Source organism: Strongylocentrotus purpuratus, unplaced genomic scaffold, assembly GCF_000002235.5.
Source record: "Strongylocentrotus purpuratus isolate Spur 01 unplaced genomic scaffold, Spur_5.0 spur5_contig_839, whole genome shotgun sequence".
Lineage (NCBI taxonomy): Eukaryota > Metazoa > Echinodermata > Echinoidea > Camarodonta > Strongylocentrotidae > Strongylocentrotus > Strongylocentrotus purpuratus.
In genome coordinates, this window is record NW_022145545.1 from 1521161 (window position 1) to 1533825 (window position 12665).

General features: G+C 37.4%; 1 protein-coding gene across 1 annotated transcript; it reads left to right on the top strand.

The window, feature by feature from the left end:
- LOC115924973 (E3 ubiquitin-protein ligase UHRF1-like) lies at positions 1-10653 on the top strand. Its single transcript, XM_030988034.1, has 8 exons — positions 1-504; positions 4460-4618; positions 5562-5682; positions 6041-6214; positions 6952-7035; positions 7786-7893; positions 8729-8922; positions 10280-10653. The coding sequence occupies exons 1-8, from the start codon at positions 412-414 to the stop codon at positions 10358-10360; spliced, it is 1014 nt and encodes a 337-aa protein (XP_030843894.1). The 5' UTR covers positions 1-411; the 3' UTR covers positions 10361-10653.
- Positions 10654-12665: the final 2012 nt, after the last annotated feature.

The window sequence follows — 12665 nt, forward strand, 5'->3', positions numbered from 1 at the left end:
TAACAACACATCAACATTCTCACACGTGCGCGGTGAAACAAGTGGGATGCTGTCAACGGAGAACGTGTCTTGAATTTGTTTTCTGAAAATCTACATGCTGATAACTGTCATACTATATCTTTCTGCTTAGACGTTTGTCTGGTAATCCAGGAAGGTCCTGATCGTATTCAGGGAGCGTGTGTCATATTCGTTTTTAGTTTAAAATTAGATTGAAAATTTATGTCAACATAAATTTGCGTGTTGTTGTGACTTGTGATCTAGAGACTAGACCCGCCAAACTTTTGCGGATCAGCAAACGGGGGCTTCACGCCAGCAGTCCAGTGCTCTGAATCCGCAGCTTCCATCTCACTGAACACCAACTTCTGTCTTCTGTTCTGTTTTGCTTTGCCACTTTTCTTAAAATCAATCATCATGCCAGGAGAATTATCAGAGTATGAAAAGCGTCGATTGAAGAATATCGAAGAAAACAAGCGAGTTTTAGCTGGACTTGGCATTCTGAAACCGGTCAGTTTAATTTCCATTTTATTTTTTTACTTTGTTTTAACTTTTAGGAGTAAATAACAGTCAGTATGCGGATGGGAATAGATCGGAAATATAACATTAACATGTCGTTACATTAATTACGATCCAACAAAGATGATTCATAGGGGTCTAGTTCTAGACAGTCTTGGGAATAGGAGCTCGTGCTCAATGATCATCACTCATCAGCCAACATGGCCAAAGCAAAGGCAAAGTCTCCAAACTGCAACTCGAACTAGATCTACTAGTACTAGGTCTACAGGTTCCATGTCAGGTCGCCTAATGTCAGCCCGCCCCCTTACAAATTCGCCCTCAATTGGTCATCTCGCCTCCCGATTTTTTTTGCCGACTTTGGGATTCTTGGTCAGCTCGCCCCCACTTTTTTGGTCATTTCGCCCCCTAATTTGTTGTTGTAATTTGATGTCTTTTACAAGTTCAAAGTCAAGCCATTTTTAGTTCCTGGCATCTCAGTACTATGTTATTACTAAATATTGAAAATTTTCCTCGAATTTTCTATTGTAACTGCATATTTTCGAGGATATTTGCATATAAGTTTCCACCAGCTTGCGTACTACCACATCGATCACTCTCTCAATACCCCTATTGTCTCCTCTCTGACAGTGCTGTGATGCGCCTGTGGAGCAGGGAGACCCTCTTCATGGCTTTTTGGCTAGCTCACTCTCTTGTTATTCACCGTCTTTGTCCCCCCCCCCCCTCCTCTCTCTCTCTCTCTCTCTCTCTCCTCTCTTCCTCTATCTCTCTTTCTCTCCCGATCTCTCTCCCACCTCCCCTCTCTCTCCCTTTTCTCACTCTCCTTCTTTCTCTCTCTCTCTCTCTCTCTCTCTATTTCTCTGGTATAACTTCCTAAATAAAAGGGTGACATGTGAATGCATTTTTGAATAATGTTACTATATAATTTTACTTTTTTAAACTAAATCAGATTTAATCGTACAAAATCCTGTTTGACTGTTTAACATGATTCCCAAGATGATGCACATTATATCGAATATTACAATGGCAACCTTTTACCCATGTTTCTATGCGAAACTTATATGCAATATTCTACATGTACCTTTTAGTAAATTGGCCCAAATACAAAATGTTCTGCATTTTACCTACAATGTATAATTTGTTTAAATCATTGTAGCATCTATTTGATTTTATAATTCCTGGATTCGGTTTATGTTATTGAAGAAAACACCATAACCATACCTTACCCATCTGGCTATGCACTTTCCAACCAAAACATTTAATTATTTTGAATATCAAAAATGTATTACTATTCACATATTGTATAAGTTTAATATATAATTTCATTGCAAATATGGTATTGCAATTCAGATTTCTATATTTGTACCAAGCAATTTGCCAAGGTCGTTGAAGCACAATTGTACAAAAGAATTGCAATTTTACTATAACGCTATACCATGCATAATGTTTTACGTGTAATTTTACTTTGTCACTGATGTATACTTTGTAAAAGAAACTGATTCGGCTCTCGGGCCGCGAATGTTTTTAATGAAATAAATCATTTTAAATAAATAAATAAATATTATATTATGCCAATATTCCGTGAAATGATCTTACATGTATTATCTATATGGTATTTCCACGAAAGTTTGTTATCAACAGTTATGCCTAAAAACGTAAATAATGAAACAACTCAAGGGGGTATCGTCAAAATGATATTCTTGGGCAGTGTGTTCATACAATTACCAATTTTTACTATATTTGTTTTTTTTTGGAGGTTAAGGGATAGTTTGTTTGCTTTTATTCATTGGGTGACTTTTTCAAGTTCAGAATTTACAACATTGACTAGAGAATTTGGATTTCTATGGGAATAAAATAAATTAGAATCGTCTGCAAAAAGTATAAATGAAAGGACATCAGATGATTTACAAAATTCATGTAATTAAATAATAAACAATAAATTGCCCAACAAACTAACAGAAGAGAATGTTTTTACATTGAATTAAAAGTGAGCTATAATTGATATGACTTATATAAGTTTATTATGAAGCAAATAAATCGAAATATAAGCTTTCGGCGGTAGACCCAAATGAACGAAACGTTATCTAATTTTACTCTCAATTCATTCTATAAGTGCGTGATTTTGTTTAAAGAATATTGTAAGGGACGACCATGCGTGACCAACATGAACACCTGCTCATCTTTTCAAGTATTCGAAAGCACTAGTAGGTTCCAACCTTAACCTGTATAATAATTTGTGTTTGTTTTTTGTATAAATGTCACTTTATTTTAATCTGTGCTTAAATAAAAAGCAGTTATTCTTTCAAATACATACCTTCTGATGTCGCGGCGCTTTTGTCCTTCATTATTATAAAGCGCGCGGAGGATAAAAGCGACGAAACAATAATAGTAACAAAGAAACATTTTTGATAATTCAAACAATGATTAAGAGTCGGTGCAATGAATCTTCTTTTTTGTTCTTTCTCTAACTAATAATTAATGAAACGTCAAAGCTTCCGCGCGCGCTTCACGCGGGATGGGGGAACTTATTTCAGACAAGGATTAAGAGTCGAAAACCGTTCTCTAATAATTTAATGAAACGTCAGCGCGGTGAGGGGAAAACTGAATTCAGGCAAGGATTAAGAGAAAAATATCATAATATTAAATACAGTACAGAATACGTCCAACTTTCTATCTCCCGCCAACCCACTCTCTCCCCCTCTCTCTGTTTATGTCCATCTTCATCTTTGTCCATCTTCATCTTCCATAATGTTGTCTTTTCCGCCATTTGCTTGTATATGCCGGCATCATCCCTTCCTTGAGATTATTATAACATACGTCGGACATTACTTTAGCAAAATGATATAATCAAACCCAAAGAGATAAACTAAAGAACAAAATCAGTGCCCGGGGGGGGGGGGGGGGGGGGGGGTGATCGGAGGAGAGACAAATATCATAACAATAAATACAGTAGGATCTATAGGCTACGTCCAACTTTCTACCCCCCCCCCCCTCTTACATACCTTTAAGGGAACAAAATAGAGAACCAGCGGCTGATAATGTCGAAATGAGAAGAATTTCACTGTACAATTATAAAAAGTAAAACCTTTAAATGTAAATCTCTGTTGCATCAAAATAAAATGAAACGTTTCTCACATTATACTTTAGGACAAAATAGTTATCTAGAGTAATAGAAAGAATGAAACTTTCTCTAATAGCTTCTGACCGCTGCGCTAGCGTACTGCCTTTGTACGTAGGGGGCGACTGTGTATAGGGGGCGACTGTGTATAGGAGGCGACTCGACCACATAATTTGGGGGCGACTACGTTAGGAGGCGACTGCGTATAGGAGGCGACTGCGTTTAGGAGGCGACCGGCTTGGGGGCGACCTAACCAAACACCGGTCTACATTGCATTCCCATTTAATAATAAAGAAATAAATAGTACGGCAATAAATAATAGCCCTAGTCTCGGGTACTCTTAATATTATTATAGGGTCTAATGGCTGCATGAAGTACCGTAAACAGGATGGACCTTAATTGTCATACCTGCAGACAGGTGGTGTGAATCGAACAATCAATTTGTTGAACTTTTGTACCAGTTTTATGAATCTGTAGTGAATGAATGATGAGACCAATGCATGCAGCAATCACACTTTGACTGCACTGACGTAAGTTCCCCTCACCGCACTGCAAAACGCACTACTGAAGTTCAGTTTCTGTAATGGTTGTAGTCTATAGAGGCAGTCAGTGGAGCAAGCCACAGTCTTGTTGGAAAAACTGTTGATATGATTGAGGAATTCACAGCAGCTTTCGGTCTGATATAGTGATAGTGTGCAAAAAACAAAGTTAGACTAGATAAAAGGGTCAGCACTGCATCATTAATGTTATTAGTCAAGAATTTGGCCAATATTTTATTATTATTATTACTAGATAATTCAAGTAAAAACTCATTTTATTTCACTTCCACAGTTCATTGCTCCAAAGAAGACAAGTGGAATCAAGAGGAAACGTCCATCTACTGCATCACCAAGAACACCCAAGACACCACGCCTGACAGACGCTGGACCTGATGGAGGCAGCGACTATTCACCCTTTGGCAGAAGGCAGTCTCGCAGGTTGCGGGGAAGTGTAAGTTTCTTTTGCTGACAAAAATTGACTCATTCCACCAAGGCTTAGGATCTACTTGTATGCTTAGGAATCTAGATCTTTCAGTGACAATTCCAGGATTCTTAGGCTTGTAGGGGGGGGGGGGGGAGGAATATCACTGAAATTGTATGACACACACAAAATATATGGTCATTACAAATGTTAAAGATAAAGGTGAGTTCTGGTCATCCGATTGCATTGTGAAAGAAAAAGGTGTGGAATGGATCAGAAAAAGTTGATCACGTAGCATGTAAGTTTTGGTGTGAACTGCAAAGTTCTGGAATCATCAAAATCATAATAAATTTGGCCCAGTCTTGGTAAACTAACAAGCACTGTACACAGAAAGATGTATACATGTATTGGACTACACAAATGGTGTCAGGGGGCTACTAACCTTGATTTCCTAATCTTTCTATGCTCTTTACTCAGCCAGTATACATTTTCTACCAAAATTGTTGGGCAAATCACATTTATTTGTAATCTTGAACATTCAGTGTAAGTTTTGTTTGATTCCGTGAGAATTCTTTTTTTTTTTAACCAGAACTCACCTTTATCTTTAAGCCTTTTTGATAAAAAAGTAATATTGGATATATTTATAGCGCTCATATCATCCAAGACATGTATACATTCTCTGACAAGTTTTGGTAATTGACAAGAAATTAGAGTGAAACTTGTTGAATATACCCTCATGTTTTCCACATGTGCCAGATATTTAGACTTTCCGTCAATGATTCCCATTGAAATTAAGTGAATGAAAGAACACGTAATAAAAGCTGCCAGTCTTTGTGTAAGTACAGCAGACCTAAATCTCACACGTGTTCCTACAAAGCCGTGCACACATGGCGATTCGTTTGTTTTCACAGTACCAGGTTACCCAGGTATATTTCTATTCCTATGCCACATCCTTCTGTGTTTGTTTCCATAGCAACCGATGGAAGGTGGTGATGTTGATCTTGAAGCATTGGAACACAGCCTTGATCACCAAGATGCAGACTACAAACCAGTCAAGAGAGCTCCCAGAGATAACACCTTTGGATCCATACCAGGTATCAATGTACTTTGAAGACATGGTTCAGACTAAGTTGCCATTAGAGGCATTATCATCTAAAATCTAAAATTTGTGTACAAGCTTTTGAATGGTTTCACCCACCCCTTCCCCAGTTGAATAATTTTATATTATGTGTTGGAAGTTGGTTTTTGATTTCATATTCTTGGAGAAACTTTTATAGTGAACCTATTAATCATGGATGTAGTTCATTTTCGAGGCCTTCTTATGTGAGCTTTTAAGTGGTGAAGTGAAATACAATTGTGTAAACAAAGCTATCGTATTGGAAAATTTATCTGTAGAAATGTTATCCATTTTTTTTTCTTATTAACACATTTTTTGTTGTTGCTTCCCTCAAGGTATTGAAATTGGAACAACTTGGGAGATGAGAATGGAGTGCTCCAGGGATGGGGTGCATCGACCTACCGTCTCTGGTATCCATGGTAACGAAGATGGTTGTTACTCGGTCGCGTTGTCCGGTGGCTATGAAGATGATGTGGACATGGGTGAATGCTTTACCTTCACAGGACAGGGTAGGTTATAGGTTTAATTGAAAAAAGCATTCTTTTGGTAAAAGATATATTGTAGCACCATGCTTTTTTTTGCAGAAAGTTTATTATCCTTGGTCTACATCAAGTGAAATATGGTCTTGCATTAATCTTGGGTTGATTTTGGAGAAGGCTGAAAGTAAATGATTGACAGATATGTGCCCATGTTGATAACTTGTGGCAAGATTTGCCTGTGGTACTTTTTTCTCTGTACACACTCCTCCCTCCCCCCCCCCCCCCCCCACACATACCTGTACTCATTATTGGCACCAAAGATGTTATCTACACATTTCCAATTCATGATCCTAACCTCTGTAGAGCACTCCGATTTGTAAATAGCTTCTTACTGTATTGAATATTTTTTTTGAAGATGAGGGCCCAAATTCACAAAGGAGGTTTAAATCTAACCCATGGTTTAAATCCTCATTTACATAACCCATGGTTTAAAATTGCGAAAATTGAGGCGTACCTTGCCTGGCGTGCATCTAATATCGGACCTCTGACTTGTGTCACGCTTATTTTGTGCTTATAAATTTCAAACCATGGGTTATGTAAATGAGGGTTGAAACCATGGGTTAAATTTAAACCTCCTTTGAGAATTCGGGCCTATGAATCCAGAAATGATCTTCAGTGGTTATATCGTTATATATTTCTATATATCAGTGAACATATATAAAAAGCTTTCATTGTGATACTGATGATCCTTTCTCTGTATTGATCAGGTGGAAGAGACCTTAAAGGTACCAAGAATAATCCTAAGAACCTGAGAACAGCGCCACAGTCCAAGGATCAGACCTTAGAAAGAGGTAGGTGTACTTTTATCAAAAAAGAGATATCTTTCCCAAACTTATTGTATACCAGGAATAAGTGATCCTGAATAGTAATATGATATCAACAATTTGTTTAACACTGAAAATCAGCTGTTCTTCTTGAGGCCCTGCAATTGTGTTTACTGTAGGTACCTGTTTACACCTGGGTGGAGAGTGGCAAGTGTGGAATAGTGTCTTGTCAAAAGACGTTTGTGCCGGGTCAAGATTTGAACCATCAATCCTTGGATTGAGAGTGAAGTGAATGAACCACTGCACCACAGCAGTAACACCTCCGCATACAGTGTAGTAAAGTTGGGTGGACCAATATATAAACAAAATAACTAACAAAACGTGCTGAAAATTTTTCTGACATTTACACATACATGTAGTACACTGTGTGATACTGATGTAGATTGGGACCAATACCTCACTTATTTCAAATAATATTTATTTGCAGATCAACTTGGGTTACATGCAACAATGTAATTAGGTCATTCAAAAGTGTTTGAACAAAATGTGAACATTAATAGTCAAATTATACTTATTTTTTGGTAACGATCGGAGGCCATCTCAATCAGCGAAGACAAGGAACAAGTAAAATGACCTCCTACTTTGTCATTTTGCACTAATTTGTAGATTTTAAGATGATGCCATTAGCTTAATTCAATCAATTATCAAAATTAGCTTTTTCGATCTCTAACTTGTGAACCTGATGTTAACGTCTACAATTTCAATTTTTCCTTTCAGGGAATCTAGCCTTAAGCAAGAATGTAGAAATGGGGAATCCTGTCCGAGTCATCAGAGGTTACAAGTCGTCAAGTCCCTACGCTCCAGAGGATGGATATCGTTATGATGGTAACAATAATAATAATAATAATACTCAGTTTTTATATAGCGCTTATTACAATCACTAAGCGCTTCCAAACTTGGAGATTATTACCCCGGCTTTATCCGTGCTGCCATTACGCTATCTAGCATTTCAAGGAATTAATTCCTGACAGGTACCCATTTACATCACCTAGGTTGAGTGTGGCAAATGTAGATCAATGTCTTGCCAAAGGACATTAGTGCCGTGGCGGGTCTCGAACCGCAGACCTTGTGATCGACAGTCCGGTGACTTACCACTCGACCACGGCATGGTAAGAATATGATACTAGACTACTCTAGATACGAATTCTGTTTTTTTTTTTATTTGTAGTGGAAATTTTCATGAAATGTTAAAACAGTTGGCATTTCATCACCATTCTTCATCCTCCCTGCCCACCTCCCTTACGTTTCTCGCCTTATTCTTATTTTTCTATTGGGGACACGAACCAAGGGTGGCATAGCTTTTACATAGGGGACAGACATTTTTATTACTGCGCATAGGTGGCTGCCAATATGGAAGTCGTCTGTACAAACACTAATGAAATTTACAATTTAGATTTGTTACGACCATTAAAAATCCCTGCCTTAGATATAAAAGATAAATACACATAGTTTCCAGTCTTAATGTGGCCATGTCCTTTCAAATTTGTGTAGTTTGGTAAAATTTTATAAAACCATGATCTCTACTCCTGTGCCCAAAGTTTGATTTATTTCAAGCATTATTTTGAAAACGTTTCATCCAATTTGAGTACCACCCCAAATCTCGATATCTAGCTGAAAGTACTTCAAGCTATCAATTTATACCCCTCTCTTTACGATCCAGGTCTGTACTCCGTAGAGAAGTTCTGGTTCACCACAGGTCTCTCTGGGTTTGGGGTTTACAAGTTTGCCTTCAAGCGATGTCCCGACCAGGCCCCGCCCCCATGGGAGGTGGATCAGGATGAAGAGAAGAGAGAGAAGGAGGAGTGTTCATCGGATAGTGGCTTCACAGAACATTCGGAGGGAGATCAAGTGAAGGTATAATGATCTGTTGATAGCCCAGTATTCTCTCCAGCTAGAATTGCTTGGGGTTTTTATTCTTTGCAAGGTATTGGGATTAGAGTTGCAGTTGGGTTTGAGGTTAGGATGAAGGTTAGATATGATCGATTATATAGTGTCGAAGTTGAAATGCCCTACTGTCAATTCGGTCATTGATTAACAAAACAAATGCAGTTATTTAATTCCTTTGCATTACAAGGTTTTAAAAGCAGTGATAGATTAAGAATTGTATTTTGGGGGTCGAGGTTAGACAAGGAATATTTCAAGTCACTCAAAATGTGGAGAGCTTGAGAACCACTCTTCAGAATTTACAAAAATATTACAAAAATCATAATTTCTAGTGGTAAAGCACTTGTTAGTTAATGTGTTTCATTGTATCCTTTGATGTAATATTTCCTGTGTTGGATAAATCAGCTACCAGTTGGTGGCCAGTGGCGCAATTAGTATGGTGTCACTACATTTCAGTTGATCTGGCCTTATATCTGACTGGAAGGCTTGCAACACCCTGTAATTTTGATATTGCTATTCGTATGCTAGTTCAAGACTTCGATCAGGAAGAAAAATAGTCTTCCATTTTGTCTGTTTAGAGCCAGAAGGGCATTGACTCATATACTTCAATGCAGTGTTAAAGGGATAGTTAGTTCTGTTCTCAGACCGCAAATGCCTTCAAAGTGCATGGTTATTGCTCTTATTCTATGACATTTCTACTGTCCTTTTAGGACCTTAAATTGCTAGGAAAGTAATTTGAGACCCCAAAATATGTGAAATTTAGCCATTACGATCATACCAATTCAGCTCCACTTTCAACTAAAAAAGGTGAACATTAATTAATTAATTAATTAAAAATAACAATACATGGGCCGGCTGGTTGTGCTTAATATAACCAACACGAAAAAGCCAACATCGGCATTGGCTGAAATACAAAGTAAAAGGCGCTATTTCGTTTTTTTCAACAGCTTTTTCAAATTATCAAATATTTGTGATGGTACACAAATATTAGAAATCGTTATATTTATGGATCTTTCAGCCGTCATTGAACCTATTTTGATCAAACAAAGATGATTTTGTCATTTAAATTGTATGTTCTTTCAAATTTGATGCTCAGCTTTTCATTATCTCACATAAAAAATTATTTTGTGTAGCGCCCTCTGCAATAGAAATTAACTCTCTCTTTAATGCTCTTTTGGCTCCAAAATAACAATTAATTACATACTACTTCAAACTAGTTTCCGTTTCTTTCAAAATCGATCACAGTTGGCTTGTAAGGTGTGTGGTGGGCTTCACTTGAAGAATTTCAAGGATCTGTATGGATAATTTGTCTCTTTGATTTTTTCAGGTTGAAGAGGACAAGAGTAGTGAGACTGCCGAGGACATCAGTGAACTCTCACCAGCCAGCAGCCCTCAGAGCAGTCACTGATTGGTCAAACTGTTATAATGTCATCATTTATGGAGCTATGATTGGTCTAAATGTTATGGCATCACCAGCAAGCGAGCAGCTGTGATTGGTCAATTGTTTGTGTTATGATTAGGTTGAGTGTAATTAAGTACTAATCAGTAATGATATCATTATTTGATATTGGCCATCATTACATCAACAGTAAGTTAGATGTTATTGGAAAGCCTGCGTTTTTATCATTTTATCAATCTTTCTATGATCATTATGTCTTCCAATTTCTGTTTCATGTATGTGTTGTTCAATAGTGTAGTGTAGGTTTGGTCAGGAGAGGGAGAGGGGGGGGGGGGGGGGGACCTGGTTTTAATAGATACACAAAAATATGAGGATCTGAAAGGAATGGGTAAGAAGTTGTATTTTCTTTTTTTTACACCGTTCCTCGATTCGTTCTCTTCTTTTGCTCATTTTCCCCCTTCATTTTCACTCTTTGCCTGTCAAAAAAGGGGGAAAACAGGAGGGGGGGGGGGGTTGGGAAGGGGGTCTTCTATAATATATGCCAACCACTGATTGTTCATATTTGTGTTTGAATTTTATCTGTTCTAAATTTCATTATGTACCATCTTTATCTCTCTCTCTCTCTCTCTTATTTCACCCTTTGTGTCCAGTTCTTTCAATCTCTCTTATATTGTCTCTATTGGATTTTATACCAAACTTCCAGTTTTTACGGTATACATGTATGTTATTTTAGAACTCATGATGAAAGATACCTATATTTCAAATATTGTCTTCCTTCATAAAAATTGCATTACCGTATGTAGCTTGATACAGGGTTGGTGCCAGATTCATTTGATACGATTACAGAAACTTTCCAGTCAGATAGGGTAGTAGGCAGTACTGTGCATACATTTAGCACTCATTCATGTCAATGCACACACACAAGGCAAATCAGTTACATGAAATCGGGTCATTTTTTCTTTGGCGGGGAAGGGGGGGGGGTTAATGTAGATTGTTTTGTCATGCTCAGAATTTTGCAGAGTTATGAACAGTTAGATGTTTGCTGGAAATTAGGGATCATAACAGAATCCTGGTCTGATATTTTCAAAATACTCTTCAAAATAAAAACAGTTAATTGGAAAGTAAATGCCTTACCCTACATAAATACCACTTGCTTTTATACCCACTGCTTTTAGTTGATAATTTTAGGACTTTCCTTTTATAATCTTTGCTATGTAACTGACACCAATCCTGTGAATGTATGTATATATATATAAACTATGTTTGTATTCAGCCAGCTAACCATTCACTGCCAGGTGGTTATATATTCATGTCTTCCAGTATTACTACTAGAATTATTATGGATATGTTTTCTTGAAATATTGTCCGGTGCTGAGAGCTAGAAGGGTGTTTAAATCAGTCTCTGTAAAGTGATGCGAGTTAATGCCCTTCTAATGCTCAGGAGATGACATAATGTGTGTTGTATATTTGTACATAGATGTAGATGTAGTTTAGGTTTTGCTCCACGCACTGTATACCCAAGTGACAAGATAAACGAAGCAGTGGCTGAAAGTAAGATTTGATAAATGTTCTTGTATTATCTGATCTTTCTCATCACTGTTTTATCGATCCTGCAAATTGTTAATTGTTGCTATGGGGCTATTTGACCACTACTGGGGAACCCTATCAATAGCAATTTTAGCGGGGGGGGGGGGGGGGGGTATTATCTTATCTTTCTTACCGCAGTTTCATTGATCCTGCAAATTGTTAATTGATGTTACGGACCTTTGACCACTATTGGAGAACCCTATCAATAGCAATTTTAGGGGGAGGGGTTATTATCTTTTCTTTCTTATCACAGTTTCATTGATCTTGCGAATTGTTAATTGTTGTAATGGGGCTTGACTAGTATGGGGGGAACCCTATCTCTAGCAATTTTGATGATGGTGAGTCACTGGGCTCTTTCTCCAATTAGACAATGCATTAATCTATTTCACCTTGCACCAAATGTTGTTTGGTTACAGTGTGGTGTGTTTACCATTAGATCTTGTTAGATGTTTCCAAGCAATGTGTCTGTTATGCATTTTATCAAGTCTTTGGTGTTCATAAGTCATTATCTTTAGGAGCCCATTTCTTAATAATGGAGGTGATGATTTTGAGGGCCTTTCCTGTTGCTTGATGCATATGAGCCTATTCACCCTTTGATATCTTCAATAGATTTTTAAATGTACAGTCTTGAAGAAGTAAATATTGTCTGTATAAAGCATGAGTAGATTTTATGAGTAGATTTGTAGTGGTTTGTTTTCAATTTCTCTATATGTCATTTTCTAGTTAC

What these genes read in the sequence shown, in the direction of transcription:
- LOC115924973 (XM_030988034.1), top strand. Translation starts at nt 412, where the DNA reads ATGCCAGGAGAATTATCAGAGTATGAAAAGCGTCGATTGAAGAATATC. An exon ending in GACTTGGCATTCTGAAACCG is followed by an intron (nt 505 to 4,459) that starts GTCAGTTTAATT and finishes TCACTTCCACAG; the next exon opens with TTCATTGCTCCAAAGAAGAC. An exon ending in CACCTTTGGATCCATACCAG is followed by an intron (nt 5,683 to 6,040) that starts GTATCAATGTAC and finishes GCTTCCCTCAAG; the next exon opens with GTATTGAAATTGGAACAACT.